An 18,489-nucleotide genomic window follows, 5' to 3' on the forward strand; every position below is an offset into this window, starting at 1 on the left:
TGTCCTGAGTTCTGAATTGATGCAGGAGAAGTGCTAGTTAAAAAAATGGGTAACGTAGTCCAGAGAAGTTTTTAGCAGTCCCTGCATTCAGCCACAGAACGTTCTGAATTTCAGGTAACTGAAATTTCTGTTCTGAATTTCTAAGTGGTGAAAGGGCTTCCAGATCTTGGAAAGTCTACTTACACGTTTTGATATGCTTTTGTGCCGTGCTTTCTGATTAATATTGCTATTATACTGCTCAGTTTCAAGGACATAGTAATCCAGAGCAGGGAAGCGATTGGCCAGAGGTCAGATAGCAAGTGMGTGTTGAAATCAGAAATTAAAGATCTGTTTTTCTGACCTTTTTTCCAGTGCTATTATTCTCTGGACTGTACTGTCTCCCATCTCAGAGCTGGTTTAGCTGCTAATAAATCATACCAGTGTGGTTTGCTGACTGTGGGAATGTTTTGCTAATCCAGGCACCCTCTGCACATCATCAGGTTTATAGTATAGCTAACCCCATGTGTGGCTACACTTGTGTGTTTTGTTAATTCAGATAGTCTTGCTCTGTTTTACAAACACAGAGCAGGCTCCCTTGTCAAAACTTACAAACAGCTTTGGACAGCAGACCTGCTTTATGGAGCAAAATGGTTTTGTTTAGACAGATGAACACCAACTGCCTGATATTTTTAAAGCAAAAATGTAAAGTTTTGATTATCCAATGCCTTCTGTGGCAGGTCTTCTAAAACTTAGCGACCCCTCCTTTTTGGGTGGTATGATAATTGAGCAACAAGAGTGCATTGGAAAGGCTGTACTGTGCTTTCTCATGCCCAAAGAGTTAAAAACAAGGTATTAAGTATCACTCTTCTTCTGAGCTCCTTTTAATGCCTGATTCTAAAGAACAAGATGTACATGCAATAGTACTGTTATTCAACAAACTGTCTTTTTTTTTTTTTTCATGAAGAAGRGTGCTTTTCAGGACTTAGTTTTGTATTTGATATATAAAGCTGAGAGCACCTCACCTCTCCCCAAAGTTTTACTCTCTGTGATGCCAAAAAGGGCTGTAATCTTACCTATAACTATGTTATCCATTTAATAGTTTGGCTTTACTTTAGTCCTAATTCAAGCTGTAAGGTTTATATTGACTTATTCCATTTAAATAGTGACAACTTTAAAATGTGGAGTCATAAAGTAAAAGGAAGAAGAAAAGAAAAAGTTTGTATAGTGTGTTTAGAGAGGAAAATGTGAAAACTTATGCAGAAATTGTTTTAAGGACTTTCTTGATAGAGCAACCTATTCACGGTTATAATTTAGCACTGTTGCTTAGATATGGTTGGTTTTGGACAGGCTCTTTGGAGATCATCTGGTCCAAACATGGAYCAAGTACATTGGGAAGTATTTTTCTATGTAGAAAAGTAAACTTTGATGCATCAAGAGTGCCTCCTTGCCTTTTAAGTTGCAAAACACAGCTGCACAAAGGTAAGCCCCAGATTTTGTGCTTACTGACAGGATACTGCTAGTTGCTATATAGGAAGATATCTGCAAAGATAGCCTGGTCTGCACAGTGTAACAGAAAGTAAGACAGCAAAGGCCCGTGGTCACTACTGTCTGTTCATATATATGAGGTTTTAAATGGCCCCTGTTGCAGTCAAGATAGTCTAGCCTTCCAAGTATAGAAAAACACATATGAGAGTTATACAGGACCTAACTTCACTTAAAAGTAATRAATCATGCCTAGATGCTTCTCTAGTCCATAGGAACTGTGTCCTGGTGATTTTTAGAAAAGCATATGACCATCAAAAAAAATCATTTGAATTAATTTATTCAAAACCTCTTCACATATTTGTAACAGAAAGATTAGCTGATGGACTGTGAAGATGTAGTATTACTGCATAAATCAGCAGATTGTTCACACTTATGTGCAAGATGTGTACTTTCTTCCCTGCAGACTACATATAAGTGAAACAATGTCAGGAGGAATTTTCACTCTTAGAAGTGATTGATTCTAGCAGCAGAAAATGGTGTAAACAGTACTTAGATTGTCTAAATGTTTTTTTATTTTTCAAACAGAATTCTCCCCAAAGCTAGAACATGATTTTGTTAAGCCTTGCTGTTATCTCCTAACACACTAGAGGAATACCATTCCTTACAGTTGTGTAACAATGAATTCAGACTCAGTTCTGATTTTGCTTTCTGCTACCTTTCTGATAATGGTTTGCACCAAAAATCCTTCAAGTTCAAGAAGGTGGGAGGTGGAAAGCAGGGAAGGCTGTGAATTGCCTCCGCACAGATGCTCACAKGGCAGGGTCTTCCTGAAAAGGTTGCTGAGTCTGGCTCTCCAGCATTGTTAAAACATAAAGGGATGGAGATTTGGTAGTTAAACTGCTACTGCTAACTCTGAGCTTCCAGTGAAATGCAAAACTCTGTAAAAGTGAGTTCTTAATGACTCTTAATGACTTTTCTGTAGTTTCGTCATCAATCATTGTAATTTCAGTGCTCCCAACCCTCCCACTATTTTCAAAAATTTTGCTGTATTTACTKCTTTTCTGTATGACATCAGAAGCAGATACCAAGATATCAAGAGAGTTCATGGGAACCTCAGCTGTTCTTACTTCTGTGTGTTTCTTAATAGGATTGCAAGTACAGAAACAAAGCATGTAAATATGCAAAGAACAGAAGGAAAAGGAAGAATTAAAAAAAATTTATCTTGTCCATTTAAGAAATCTCAATAATTTTACATAATTCTTAGGCTATTTATCTTTCTCTTCTCTCTTTCGAGTTGTTCAAGAAGTTGACAATACTTGTAATACGACATGTGAGAAAACTCTGCATGACCTTGCCTATCCCCGTCAGCTTGACATTCAGGCTACACATGTTCCATTCAGTAAAGTCTTCACTCTTACTGTTGCAACTTGTGCTGTTATGTTCTGTTACAGGCACCTTAACACGATTGTAAAACTCTTTTTCATTTTCTAAACTGACCATCTAAAATAAATGTAGTCAGCTATGTTATTTTTATATTCGATTAGTCTTATGGATAAGAAATGTGGACAGTTTTAATATAAAATTGAAAAGTAAGGGCAGATAATTAGTTTTCTGATGTTAATTGCTGCTATGGTTAGTTAGAGATGTGACTCAATTCTTAATTCTGAAAGTAATTTATGCCATTTAATCTTTCAGATATGAGTCTATTTATGCCCTCTACAGCTAAAGAGCTGTTGGAAAACTCCTCCCTATGCAAATACTTGTAGGCTGCAATCAAGTCACAACTTGTCTTTCTCTTAGATTAAGAAAGAGAGCTTTTAAGTCTGCTTTACGGACATATAATCTTTTATATATATATATATATATATACACTATGTTTTTCTGTTGTCATGCTGTTACAATATCTGGTGTGGTTTGTGGGTCTATTTTTGGCCGTGGTAGAATACAATCTCTTAAATGAGCCATCTGGAAAAAAAAAAAAAAAAAAAAGATTTGTCCTTATTACCGTTTGTGTTCTGGTGGTCTTAGTTTCAATTGCAAATATTAAAAAGTTGTGCTTTGCTGTTTTCTTTGAGATCACTGTTCGAGACTAATACCAAATCTCGGTCCTGTAAGACTCCATTCAAAACCACCTTCCTTAGCTTTCTAATTTACATTCCATTTTCTGTTTTGAGATCTCCTACTCCCATACTCATTTCACTTACTACTCTTTTGAGCTGCTGTTTTTTTATYGTTCTGATACATGACCTTTAGAAGAAAACCCATTCATATTATCATTTTAAACTTGGTCCAAGTTTAAGAGGCCAAAATTTTCTGTCAACTGCTTAAAATATTTAATTATAGTATTGCCATAYTTTTCTAAAATCTATGTACAATTGAGGATAATGTTGAAACTAAGCAATTTCTGAAACAGCAATACTTTTAAGATTATTTGTTTATTTGAATTCTCAGCCTTGCGATATAGAATTTATCTCATGGTTGGCAACTTCCTAAATAGATTTCTGTCTAAAAATGCATTTTTAAGAATTACATCAGTTGCTTAACATATTTCACAGACTTAGTTTATATGTTGAACTTTCTTCAGAACATTCTGTAATGTGAAAAGACAAGAGCATTTACAGTGCTGTAATTTTTTCACTTAGTACAATCCAAATAAAAGCATTTTTATTATAACACGACTGCTGTTTGCCAAGGTTGGCCACTGTTCTATTTAACACCCTTGCAATTTGTGAAAATTTGCTTGGTTATTAAACCCTGAAACTCTTATGGCTTAAAATAAATAAATAAAGGTTAGACTTTGTATCTATGACAGCAGCAGGAACTTTGCTTGAAGTACACTCCATTTGAAAATCTACCATTACATTTTTCAAAGTTAATAACATTAGAGAAGTTAAGAAACTGAAAATGGGGTGAAAGCTGAAATGAGGATATGGTGAGCTTTTAAAATGTACTATCTGTTCCCCATGTTTCCGTATGGGAGGAAATGGTAAAAAAGTTCGGGCAGAAAAGAGGTCTTTTGACTGGAATGCCTAAAATGAGTTTTAAATTTACCTAAAATGACCAATTGGTGCAAACTGTTCACAGAAAATAAATCTGATTTCTTTTTTATTCTTCATTATACATATTATCCGTGTCTTCTCTTTTATATTCCATCTACACAATGAGATACCTTATATTTGGAAACTGCATAGTTAATCTTTGTTTCATCCTGAAAATACTCTATAGCGCTGTAATTGTTYAAAAAAATCGCTGTTAGTATAATTTCTTAAAACAGGGGAATTACCCATTCTTGCTTAGAATTCTTTTGACTGTTAGCCAGTTCATTCAAGTTAGGAAATATGTCATAAATCTCATTAAAGCTCCTCTTTTCTCTCACTTGCATAAGGGCCTGTTTTCCCTTCTGTGTGCCTGCTAAATAACCATTAAGGGTAAAGGAAGTCTGTGCATTCTAACTACAGCTTCCAGCTTTAGATGTCAGCTTCAGAATTATTTATTTGTGCCACAAAGTCTTCTATACAGAAATGCTAACATAATACAAAGTAATAGGGTAAGGCCTTATTATTACTAAGAAAAGGGAGAAAAAGAGCAAATATCCTCAGTGGCTGGACTTCCCTTAGGGTTTTATAGTGTACTCCATTGCTCCACTTATACAGTCTAATACTTTGGAAGTTTTCATATCCTCTTTTGTTTTGTATAGTTTCAGCCTGCCAATTGAATCCAATGAACAATAAACTGTGAACTAGTGTTTTTTGTATCAGTAAAGTGCATTTAATAGTAGTTAYAGGATGGAGATCGACATGAGTATATAGGTGTATTTATGTGTGTATACATTAATTTATCTATGTATATACATGCACAGACACATATACGTGCTGGAGTGTGGGCGTAATATGACATGTTTATTTGTAGGAGTTAGGGAACAATTYCAGGTCATTTGTAGGTCTAGCTTGAGCTGTAAATCTTTACTGAGCAGCCTACCGAGTCTCAAATGAATGTAATGCATCTTTATAATTGGAAATTAATGAAGGTATTACATCATTTTCAATGTAAATAAGGAGCTAAGACTATAGCATTTCTCTCTTACCCCAACTCTGGGATGCATAGTTTAACCATTGGTGGAATCAATCAAGAAGGGAAAACAAAACAAAACCAGCTCAGTATGAGAAGGAAGGTATTGCAGAAGCAGACAGCCCTTGGACATAAGTAACTTTAAAATGTTAGATGTCTGCCTCTTAAATCTAAAGGCATGCTGTCTCTTTTTGACTTGTAACACTGGCTGATATTTATGGTAGTTGTATGTGTGTACATGACAGACCAGTCTGTGTCCTTGGATCGTCTCTATGCATGTTCTCTTGCTTCACCACGAGTACCATATTTCTAATTGTTCTGTCATGTTGCTTGACAATACAATAAGTCCCTTGTGTGACAGAGCACAAAACAAAGACTCGGGTTACAACCCAGTGCATTAATACATTTYGTTGCAGGTCTGAAAAAAAATAAAAGAACTTCCTTCTGCATCTGATTATAGTTTCTTGTTCACCCCTTTTGGCTCCATTGCTGAGGCTCATCTAAGCAGACTCCCAGCATTTCTTTATCATTTTATTCTGAGGATTAGTTTCTAGCGTTGTTGTTCTGCTTTTCTGCTTGGTAATTGTCTGGCAGTGGGGATTGCAGAATCAAAAGCGCTAACGCCATGTCTCTGGCTGTGTGGCCTTTAACAAGTGTCAAAAATTTGCCAGCCTCTGGAGATTGCTTCTGGGCCTAAGTCACTATGTGGGAATAGTCTGTGGGAAACAGAAAACAAAAGGCGCTTAGAGTAGTTGCGTTTGCAAAAATGGTAAGCATGGCCAGTCTGCTTGAGCACTAAACAGATCTTGCAGATGCAGGCAAACATTTAGTGACTGAATGTTAACACTCATGTGAGAATTTTTTGTGAGAAAACACAAAAATTTTGTGAGGTGCAGTCCTAATTCGTACCGACTGCTTAACTGACTTCTAATTTCATTGTTTCTTCTGCAGATGTAATTACCTGACTGAATCTTAGCCCTGCCTTAATAGATTAAAAATCTTTAATAAAGGATTAACTGATTTTGCTATTCTCAGTTTACAGGCTTTGAAGCATTTTAGATAGAAAAATCATGAAAAATCATCCTTTACTCATGGAAGGATGAGTAAATCAACATTGGAACCAGAAAATCTATATAAAGAGATAATATAAATCTAAATCTAAAATAAAATCTATATAAATCTATATATCTTTGTAGGATATTTCAGGTATTAGTAAACTTCCATGCATCTATACAGACATACCTGTACACATGTACCTACCTAGATCCCACAGACAGAGTAGAAAGTTGTGATATCTCTGGCTCATATGCCAAATTAAAAATAGAGAACCTTATTTCTTGGTACAACAAAATAGCAGGAGCTTCTTTGCTCGAGTGTAGCTCTTAATAAAATTCAGGCGAATAGTATTTTCCTTAGATGCAGTGCATTTCCTTATCTTTTGTTTTGAAATAAAATATTAACATGAGTTTTAAAAGAAGCATTCTACTGAAAGATGCTTTTCCTGCATTCTTTTGACAACTTTCTCATTAGCCTCTGAAGACTGGTTAAATAGGTATAAAATGAAAATGGATCGTAAGCAGATTTTCAGTACAGGGATAAAATATTTATTCTGATTGATGCATTATCTTATGTATAGAGCTATGATTGGACTGAAAACTGGGCTTTTGACAAATGAGCTTGTTTGTAAATTTTCTACTACAATCAGGTGGATACTCTAGCAGAAACGTCCATATTTATACCATGTTTCCTTCCAATTCTTTTTACTATTTTGTTTGTAAGGACAAAACCTGTCTATAAGAGCAAAGATTGTCAGTACTGCTTTTGTATCTGATGTTAAGCATTCCAGATGCTTTTGTTTCAAATGTGGAAAAGACTAACTTTTGCAAAATGCTGAGGACTAACTGTAGACTTGCTTCATTTCAAGAGAATGGAGTGGGGAAAAAGCAAGAGTTATGTACAATGCAACTTAAATATATGGTGTATTTTTTGTCACTGACTACTCGTAAATGTTTTCTAAAGTTAAAGTAATGCTAAAGAGTTCTGAGTAATCCTCACCTTTGCTTCCCCATGATCTTTGTGGAGATAATGGAGTTCTGTAGTTATTCATTGAGCAATAGAAAATATTTCAAAATAATTGGTCACAGAGTGACTGCCAATATGATCATTTGACTTGCTTAAAATTTTTCTTTTTTGCTCTCCCAATTCTAGGAAGGATTTCTGTGTGCATAAAGACGAACCATGTGATACTGTTGGTAAGTAAATCTTTGTAAGAGAGTGTTGATATAGACAACTTCATAAAATGACTGTTACACATATGTGAAGCTGAAGAAATGCAACAGCATCTGTGTTGAATAGTTTTAACTAGCTAAAATRTAAAAGTTGTCTAAAATCCACTGCTTTGTTATATTCATATAGACTGTGAACAAAATAGTGTTTGAGAGTGAAATGTTTCTATCTCATTCTTTTACGAACCCTTTAGAGCTTTATTCTTTTACATCTCACTGAACCTTCAATACTAAATATTTTTAACACTCAATATTAAACAAAGATCACAAGCTAAATGAGGATATTCATTATATATTTAGCATGCTGTAGATTTATCTTTTGATTGGAATATGCCTATGATTTTGTTAAACAATTCTAAGATARTATAATGTAATGGAGTAATACAGATTTTAGTAACTTGTAACTTTTCAGACATATCAGGATGTGAACTGTTAGGTGAATTGGCAGCTGCAATTCAGTGAGTGCCAGTTGCATCAAGTTTATCATTAATTTAGTTCACATCGTTGGGAGGACAGCTTTGCAGTATAAGGTGCAGGGAAGATACAGAATTTCCGTGTTGAGCGTGAAGGATTCCAGCTTATTTCTGGTCTGAGTTGACAACATTTTTATTCATTCAGTGTCATGGCAGGTTTTTGTCCCCTTGAATTCCATTTGACTGAGGGAAACTAGTGACACTTCTTTAAGTAAATACAAGTTTTCAGAAACTGTTTCAGCAAGATTAGGATATCAGTCATGGATTGCTTATCTATTGTAGTCCATAGCTAGAGATTTTTTTTTTTTTTGGACCTGTTTTATATTGGTTGCAAATATCTGAAAAGGATTTTGATGTAAACTGTGTTATCTTATCTTTTTCCTAGTCCTCTTAACTGCTTCAGCATCCCAAGACTATGTGAACATTTCTGAGGAGGATATTAAAACAGAGTCTTTCTAAGTGAAGAATATTTCTAAGTAGAATGTTTCTCACAGCAGTTAGTGATTGAAAATGAAGAGCATTTTTCCACTAATTGATGCCTTGGTCTTAGATGAATTTTGTAAATGTATTTACATGTTCAGGTAAACTTTCTTTTTGCCCAGTGATGGGGAAAAATCTCATAAAGCATTTCAACCTGAAAGGGGAAGTGATCTCAGTAGAAAGCCTTCAACAATATGATGCGGTGTTTAAGTTCAGAACAGGCAATATATGTAAGTCAGGATATATCCATGCAGAGCTTAGGATGGGAAATGATAATTGTTGCATGAAGAACGTAGATTGTCGGTATTTTGAAGTCTCTCAGAGTGGTGGTTCTTGTGAATTACATGACTCAAAGGGGTCAGAGTCATCAAGATGTTGAATCAGGATTCAATAATGGATTTCTTAGAATAGGCCAATATGTGGATTTCATGGATTAGGTGACTGAATTCAAAGGATTTTTCTTGAAAAAAATGTTTTGTCCTTAGTTGAACCTTGGAGAGAACAGAAGGACTATTTACTGCCAAATTTGTCCCTGGGGTGATAAGTGAGGTAAGAAGATGAACCAGCTGAATTATCAGTCAGTCACATTCTGTGTTGAGGAAGTTTGGCTGAAACATGAAACAAAGGCAGTGTGTTGGTCATAAGTATGCAAAACATTATGGATTTGTAGTATTAATACATTGATAATCAGACTGTTTGTCTGGATAATTTTGGATTATTTTTAGTTTCCCATAGGATTGGGTGAAAATACACTTTTGATAGACCGCCATACTGCCTTTCCCATAAATTCAATCCATCATTCTTTTTCCTTGGGCATGTCAATTGTGTGGGCCCATGCTCATTATTAAGAAGTTAATCTCTTTGAAATATATATCAGCCATCATCTATGAGCTTATAAAGGAGGAGTGTTCAAAAACTAGAGAGAACATTGTGTCCTTTTATTAGAATATTTAAATCATCTTACTAGAATGCATGTATTACATCAGTATGTTTCGGAGTACAACTTTAGACGTAAAGACATGAGAGTACCTTAGGAGACTGGACTGGCTGTTTCAGCTTAGCATCTTTTATTTTTRTGATTGTTATCATTAAATCTGAAAATCCCAAATTTGATTTGATTTGATTGCTGATGATAAGAAACTGGGAAGAGTACCTGATACTCTAGAGGGCTGTGCTGCCATCCAGAGGGACCTGGACAGACTGGACAACTGGGCAGTGAGAAACCTCATGAAGTTCAACAAGGGAAATCGCAGGGTTCTGCACCCCAGACACCAGCACTGACCTTCTGCAGAGCAGCCCCACAGAGAGCGACTTGGGCATCATGGTGGATGACAAGTTGACCATGAGACAGCAGTGTGCCCTGGTGCCCAAGAAGGCCAACAGGATCCTGGGGTGCATTAAGAAGAGCGTCTCTAGCAGGTCAAGGGAGGTGATCATCCCCCTCTACTCAGCCCTGGTGAGGCCACATCTGGAGACTGTGTCCAGTTCTGGGCTCCCCAGGACAAGGGGGATGTGGAGCTGCTGGAGAGAGTCCAGCGCAGGGCTGGATTATCAGGGGCCTGGACAATCTGGTCTGTGAGGAAAAATTGAAAGAACTGGACTTGTGTGTCCTGGAGAAGAGAAGGCTGAGGCGGGATCTGATCAGTGTCTATAAATACAAGGGAGAGAGTGAGGGGGATGGGGTTGGCCTCTTTTCAGTGGTGGCCACTGATAGAGCGAGAGGAAACAGCCACAAACTGAAGCACCGAAAGTTCCACAGTAACTTAAGGACAAATTTCTTAACAGTGAGGGTGACAGAGCACTGAAACAGGTTGCCAAGAGAGATTGTGGAGCTGTAGGTGACCCTGCACGTACAGAGGGTTTGGACTAGATCATCTCTAAAGGTCCAGTCCAACCTTAAGAATTCTATGATTTTTAGGCTTAGATTAGATTGTATCTGAAAGTTTGTTAAAAGGAAACTAGAGTGCTTTGATTTTACTCTAGATCTTTATATAACACGTTTATAGGTAAAAGGAAACAGCATATTCTAGGAATGTTTAAGATATTACAAAATTTGCCAGAGGATGAAAAATAATAATAATAATGCAGTATCAACTAAACAATTCCTAACTGTCCAAAGCTTGCAAAAAAAAAGAAAAAGAAAAAAAAAGATCCACCACAATAGAGACATTTGTTTACTGTGAAGAGGAGAGTGATGAAGCAATTCTCTGAAATGTTAGTGTAACTGTCCATGTATAATGAGGCAGTCAAGGTGTTATTTGTATCACATGACACTATCCACAAATGAAAATCATAAGAAAGAAACAAACATTACAGGATGAGTTTCATTATTACAAAAGATCTAATCATCAAAGGATCATGTTGGGTCATAGTTCTTCTCTGTGATGGATGCTACACAGACAATTACTAGATGTTTTTGTTTATTCATTAAATGCCAAGAATAACAGTTTTTGGACTGGACGTGAGTACCCACTTAAGCCAGTTTGAATATGTGCCAACATTCTGTTACACAGAAATTTTTTTATGTATTGAGGTGGCAAATAACACTTTTCTCTGTTTTTCATGTTGTGTTCTTCTCAAAGTACAGGGCTTGTGCAYGCTTCCATTAGTACTTTTTTCATTGTGTTTTAGAATGAGTGGTTTGTATGAGGATTTAATGACTTAAATTAATGTTGATCTTTGAAGAACTTTGTCAGCCAAAAAAGTTTATTCAAAATCAAGAGTTGCAATGCTCTTGAAAGATATATTTGCTCTTGGTTTTGAAACAAAATAGCTGATACCAATCTTCCAAATACTTCTGCCCATGGTCTTTCAGGTGAACTCTTTTTTTTACATACTGATGGAAAGAGTATTTTAAGGTGTTTGTGAACATTCTTAATCAGAGAATGCAAACCAAAAGAATAATTTTCTACTTTCCTGGATATCTTGGTGATCACATAACAATGGCATTACCATTTCTTTTTTTTTTTTTTTTTTTTTCCTGGTTTTGAAAAGTAGGTAGAAATGTAAAATACAGTATTTGAAGGTCATTTAATTTCCAGAAGTGTTTTGAAATTTAGAGAGTACATCTTTTTTTTTATTTTGTGCATCTTAGAGTTATAATGAGTATCATACTACAGCTAGAAGCTTTTGGAAAGCCATACTGTGGACATGAGTGTTGTGGGGCTAGCTTCTTATTTCACGGCAAATGCAACTCCAATTAGTTCCTTCCCTGACTAATGATACATTTCTGTACAGCTGTAAACCAGATTCTCATCTAGTATAAATCAGCATAGGTCCATTAATTTCAGCTGAGGAAAGTTGATTTCAGTATTGTCGGTTGTCACTGTCCCCGTAAAAATCCTTTGGGCTGGAAAATCTCAAGGCTATTGCATTGGGATCAAAATTGACCACGCTAAAGTGCTTTTTTGCCTTCCTATTGTAGTTTGACTACAGGGCTCTGGGCTCTTCTCTTTCCTTGTCCTCTTATCTCTTACTGCCTCAGAGAAATGGGGTTCTTTTACTCTACCCTGATGCTCATGGCTCTCCTGTAATATAATGAGCAGTTTCTAGCCTTACCTTATTATTTAAACATYAGTGGCATATAGTGTTTTTTTTTTTTTAAATATGTAGATTTAGAACAGTAAGCGCCAAGGATTCTTCTTTTGCAGTTAATGAGTTTTGGAGATCATGGTGCCTCTATCTTCAAGAATTTTTGGTAGATTAGTCAAAAACTATCTCATATTTTAGATTTTGGAATACCTTACTCCCCTGCAAGTTATATTTTATATTTATATATTTTATATATATATATATATTTATATATAAAATATTTTTATTTTTATTTTTATTTTTATTTTTATTTTTATTTTTATTTTTATTTTTATTTTTATTTTTATTTTTGACAGGTGCAATTGAGTGAAATAGATATTGCTTGGAATTATTTCTTATATTTTATTAAATGTGTTTAGGTGTCTATATTTAGAAAATAAAGCTTGTACTAAAAGTAAAAGCATAAAATAATTATAAACTGCAGCATAGTGCATGCTGTACTGTTTTTATGTGTGCATCTTTTGATATTCTAATACATAAGTAATTGAAAGAAGCAATGGTTTATAGAGTAAATGGCTGGTGGATCTTTACACAAACTTTAGTATTAAGCCCAGTATATGGAAATTAATATTTTCTTACTCACTTCAAGTGTTACACTGGAGTTTCCCTGCCCTTCATATTCTTCCACTGCAGTGATTCACGTGGAGTCCTTGGTACGTGGACCTTCTAAGCTGCTGTATTTGTTTGTTGTTAGCTAATGTCTTCTGTAGTATTGGTGATTTATTGGTGTGAAATGTTGCAGTTTAAGGGGCAGATTTTAAAATGATAGTGATTCATGCTGACATCAGCTTGGAGTCATGTTGATTGGGAGAAGCTGAGGGAATGATACTTTCTAAGGGAGTCTGCATGCTTTCGGGAGCTGCCCGGCTTGCAGCCTGGGTGCTGCCTTGGTTTAGCATTCCAATGCCTGCTTTTCTGTTCTGCCCTTGTGCCAGCAAGAGGTTTCATCAGATGCCGGGACAAACACGTACGTGCATTGGGTGGATGTTATAGTTGTGCACTTAACTAGCTGTGAACTTTTGTTTGCTGTTTCCATCTCGCTTCAAAGCTAGGAATTTTGGCTGATGGATAGTATCTAGAGGAACGTACAAGCATGCTGATGCCCTGGAAGGATTGCTCAGGGACACATAATGTTATCCTCACAGCAGTATCTTCTCAAACAAGTTTTAAAAGGGCATAAGAATGAGTGAAATTTCTTTAGATGGAAATACTGACAGGCTGAATGACCTGCTCAAGATAGAATCAGAAAGGGATTTAGCATCTTTTTCCTCTACATTCAGTCCATTAGCTTGAATTTCATACTGTCATATTGCTGTAAATTGTAAAGACTTAAAGTAAATTTATCCGTAAAGAACAGATAGACTTTTCAATAGTTTATTTATACCAAAATTCTTCTATTCTACAATTTTCAAGCTGCTGCTTTCCTGATACTACTCCATAATGAATAGTATTTGCATTTCTTCTGTATTTTTTTTWATTAAAGATAGACTGTTTAAAATGTTAGACAATAAGCACTTGAATCCTTTCATTAGGGCACGCAGTATGTTATCTGATTGTTCGCGTAGTATCTCCTCTCATCCCTTGTCAAAAATCCACAGGTGTACAACATATGTGCKATATAAAAAGCTAGAATCATAGAATCATAGAATGCGGAAGGTTGGAAGGGACCTCAGAGGTCATCGAGTCCAACCCCCCTGCACACACAGGGTCACCTAGAGCACAGGGCACAGGGCTGCATCCAAGCGGGTTTTAAAGATCTCCAAAGAAGGAGACTCCACAACCTCTCTGGGCAGCCTGTKCCAGKGCTCTGTCACCCTCACAGTGAAGAAATGGTTCCTTAAGCTCCTGTGGAACTTCCGATGCTTCAGTTTGAAGCCATTTCCTCTAGTCCTATCACCGTCCACCACTGAAAAGAGGCCGCCCCCCTCCTCCTCACTGCCTCCCTTGAGGTATTTATAGACACTGATCAGGTCCCCCCTCAGCCTTCTCTTCTCCAGGCTGAACAGGCCCAGCTCTCTCAGCCTTTGCTCAYAGGGCAGATGTTCCAGGCCCCTGATCATCCTTGTAGCCCTGCACTGGACTCTCTCCAGCAGCTCCACATCCCTCTTGTACTGGGGAGGCCAGAACTGGACACAGTGCTTCAGATGTGGCCTCACCAGGGCTGAGTAGAGGGGGATGATCACTTCCCTCGACCTGCTGGAGACGCTTTTCTTAATGCACCCCAGGATCCTGTTGGCCTTCTTGGGCACCAGGGCACATTGCTGCCTCATGGTCAACTTGTCATCCACCATGACACCCAGGTCCCTCTCTGTGGGGCTGCTCTCCAGCAGGTCCACGCCTAATCTGTACTGGTGTCCAGGGTTATTCCTCCCCAAGTGCAGGACCCTGCACTTGCCCCTGTTGAACCTCATGAGGTTTCTCGCCGCCCAGTCCTCCAGTCTGTCCAGGTCCCTCTGGATGGCAGCACAGCCCTCAGGGCTATCAGCTACTCCACCCAGTTTGGTATCATCAGCAAACTTGCTGAGGGAGCACTCCAGCCCTTCATCCAGGTGGTTAATGAATAAGTTGAACAGGACCGGACCGAGAACTGACCYCTGGGGGACACCACTAAGTACAGGCCTCCAGCTGGACTCCACACCATTGACAACCACTCTCTGCACGGTTGTGACCACGGTTAATGTTTTGAAAGATTTATAATAGCTAGTGAAATGTCCTAGGAACTCTGTCTGCAACAAAATGGAAAACAAAAAGTAGTATTTCCAGATTTAGTTTGCCTAAGCCTTTTACTACACTCAGCTAAAAAGCCTGCCTCTGTCAAAGAAAGGTCAACAGTTTTCTTGGCATGTATAAATTGAGTTCCATTTTAYCTAATGCGTCAGAATTATTAGTCATTTTGGAGATAGCTTTTGCCTTAAATAGAGTGACCTCAGGTGAATATTCCAGTAATACCTTCTTATTGTATTGGCATTAGCCTTTTTTTCCTAAATACATCTCATGTTGACACACCTATATGATCCCATACAAAAAAGATCCTTTTAAAACTGGTATCATTTGCTGATTAAAACTGCATTTAAAACTGATATCAGAGCTGGTTGAGATTCCTAAGTAAGTAATAAGATGTCACAGAAATAGTAAGTGGAGTTCTTCTGATGCTTTATGAAATACAAGGTTACCAGCAATTTATTGATCTTGGAGGACTGTGAGTGCAATGTTTTGATAACTTGATAGCTCCAAGGTCTTGTGGAGAGAAAGCAATTAGATGCTGTTTTCAAACTATTTTGCTAATGTGTTTTTCCCAGTTTCATTATCTGATGGTATTGCAAAAGAGCAGGGTTTTCTTTATTTTTTTTTATCTTACCATATATAATTTATACCATTTAATATGTACATATATGTACATATATATGTATATTCAATCCAGTATTCTCAGATCTGTTTTCAGTAAAGCCTCAGTTATAATGTCATTGTTTCCCAAGACAGGCTTCCACCTCATTTGTTTACTATGAAATATTTTTTAATAAAATACTGACATTGCAGTCTCTGAATAGAACACTCTTGAAATGTTTGTCACAATATTTTATGGGGATGGTGCAAATTTACTGTGTTATAAATATAATAAATTATAAATTTACTATATTATAAGTTTCTATCTTTGGTAACAACCAGCTTTGTAGAGATTAAAAACAACATTGGAAAATGCAGGCACCATCAGGTCTTCATTTTGTTGCAAAGGATGTAAATAGCATGGATACAAATAATGACTGGTAATGAATCAAACAAACGTCTACACAATAAAGACCACAAAACAAAATGAAGTGAAAGAACATGTCTTCCATCCAACTTAGCAAAATGCCAAAGATGGATTTAGTTATTTTTCTTTTATAATTTGAACATTGTAGATCTTTACACAAAGTATTTGGCCTGTTCTTCCAGCAATTCTCTTGAGGGACAGATATTTAGTCCAGCTCTATGCATTAAGAGATATGACAAAAGTAGGAAATTAGGTAGGCTATCATTGTCCAATGGAGGTTAATGCTGGGTACATTAGAGTTGATTCTTTAGGGCCCATTATCACCAAAGAGGTTGCCCAGAACACAAGCATCAGCACTGCAGAAGTAAATTTAAAAAAGCTGTTTCCTTAACTCTTCTTGCCTGTACCATCTCTTGTCTGTTCCAGAAAATCTACATGTAGTATTCTCGTGTAGCTGGTTTTACTCATTAGCTAGAGAAATGGCAAGGCATTACTCAGAAGGATGGTAAACCATCTCACATGAATCATATACTGCTGTGGCACAATTGCTAGATTCTAGATTGCTAGAAGTGCTTGATATTGCTAATTTAAAACCAGCTCAGATATCTGTGTGCAGCAGAACAGGAACACTTAGAGTATAATCCCTGTAGGCAGGGGTAATCTTATCAAACATCTCTAGCTGGGCTGCTGCGTGAGCATCTTATGCTGTGAGAGCCAGGGAAATGTCCAGTCAGTCAACAACAAAGAGAAAAGTCTTCAGACCTATCATTTACAGCATGTGATAACTCTGAGGTGCATTTTTCATTGCTCAAGAAGGCAGGTAAAGCTCAGGGCTGGAGCTGGTCTTGATCTGCTTCTCCAAATGACCAAATGTGAGTTTGGGTGAAAAGTCCTACCAGACTTGCAAAGGGAAATGGAACATTCAGTGGAGGAGAAATCAGTGCTGGACAGAAAGAGGAGTTTTTTAAGAGCTGGTTGTGTGGTGGTTTTTTTTTTTTTTTTTAGTACCATTTTAGCATTGAAAACTGTCACGTTGAATGTCATCATAAAAAGCGTCCAGTTAGGTTTCAGTAAGGAAAGGTTATTTCAGATTACCTTTAATTTAAGGTGTGATTGATCAAAGTTGCTACTGCCTGGAGGTGTACACTTAATCATGTGAAATATGGCTAATGACTGTGGCCAGAATGTTTTTGTCTGGTATTCCCTAGCACAGCAATATTTATTTCTTTTTTTGTTAATACTCCTTGCTGAATACTATAGGGAATTGAGAGAGGGAATTCAAGAACAGGGATGTACAGACTGGATGAGGAAGCGAACTAAATCAGATTATTCTTCAACAGAATGAGGGCTTTTTTTGTAGGTCACAGACATTCTCTGACATGTCTCCAGACTTGCTGTTCCACAAAATTCACGGACTCGAGTAAAGATTTATCAGCTTTGAATTTTTGCCCCATGCATTGGGCTTACCTGAAAAATACAAAGCTCTCTGAACAGAAGATCCTCTAAATGTTTCCCCATGTAAAGGGAAGGTTGCTACAAGTAAGATTATTGACATTCAGAGAACTGTTTAACCTGTAAAAAACCTTTTAGAATATTTCCAATATGCTATTTAACTCAGGCCTGTCTCAGTTTTCCTTTGTRCAATGGGTTAATAACAATTTCACAGCAAAGTCATGATCCTAAGTTCACTGATTTATTTATAAATAGGCACTTCATATTCTAGAAGCAGGAGCCTCCTTTAAATGATTTGGAGAAAAGCTAGCCATAGACCTCTCGGTCAATTTCTTCTTATGAACATTTATTTTTGGGCTAGGTACCATAGTTCTGAAGTGTATCCAGGAACTGCAAATGCTGAAGTAAATAGAATGGTCAAATGGGGTCTCTGAACACCAATGTCTTCTGTGACCTTACTAAGGAGTTTTACTTAATATAATTTGAACTATATAGAAGTACAGAAGTACAGAAGTTACTGAGGAAGTGACTGTCCTATGATACAGTGMTTCTAATATACAAATGTCTTTAATACATAGGATCTTTCAAATGGTGGAAGAAACCTACATTTCTTCAGACTATAGGATAAAACTCTTGTTTTTAGGAGTTCAGTTGGATGTGAATTCCTAGTAGATGTGGAAGAAAAAAAGAAATTAACATAATAATGTCATAAAACTGAATTACGTATTGCTTACTTGGTGCAGTTTATCAAGCAAACAGAAGAATACAAACTGCAATATATGCCCTAGATTATCACATTTAGATTTCTGTTATTGCAGACCACCACCATTTTATGCCTCCTGTAAATATTTTACAGCCCATCTTAAAATTGATTAGTTTTGTGCTTTATATAAACCTCTGAGACAAATTTCAACCTTACTTTGTC

The 18,489-nt window shown here is 36.7% G+C and overlaps 1 protein-coding gene across 1 annotated transcript in view; it reads left to right on the forward strand.

Moving 5' to 3' along the window:
* The window catches only part of ADAMTS19 (ADAM metallopeptidase with thrombospondin type 1 motif 19), a 139,325-nt gene that overhangs the window by 41,359 nt on the left and 79,477 nt on the right, over positions 1-18,489 (forward strand). Inside the window, exon 7 of the mRNA XM_026046586.1 lies at positions 7,741-7,784. Coding sequence (XP_025902371.1) covers positions 7,741-7,784 — 44 coding nt within the window. The remainder of the gene's footprint in view (positions 1-7,740; positions 7,785-18,489) is intronic.

Source organism: Nothoprocta perdicaria, unplaced genomic scaffold (assembly GCF_003342845.1).
Source record: "Nothoprocta perdicaria isolate Ctin4 unplaced genomic scaffold, notPer1 scaffold_45, whole genome shotgun sequence".
NCBI lineage: Eukaryota > Metazoa > Chordata > Aves > Tinamiformes > Tinamidae > Nothoprocta > Nothoprocta perdicaria.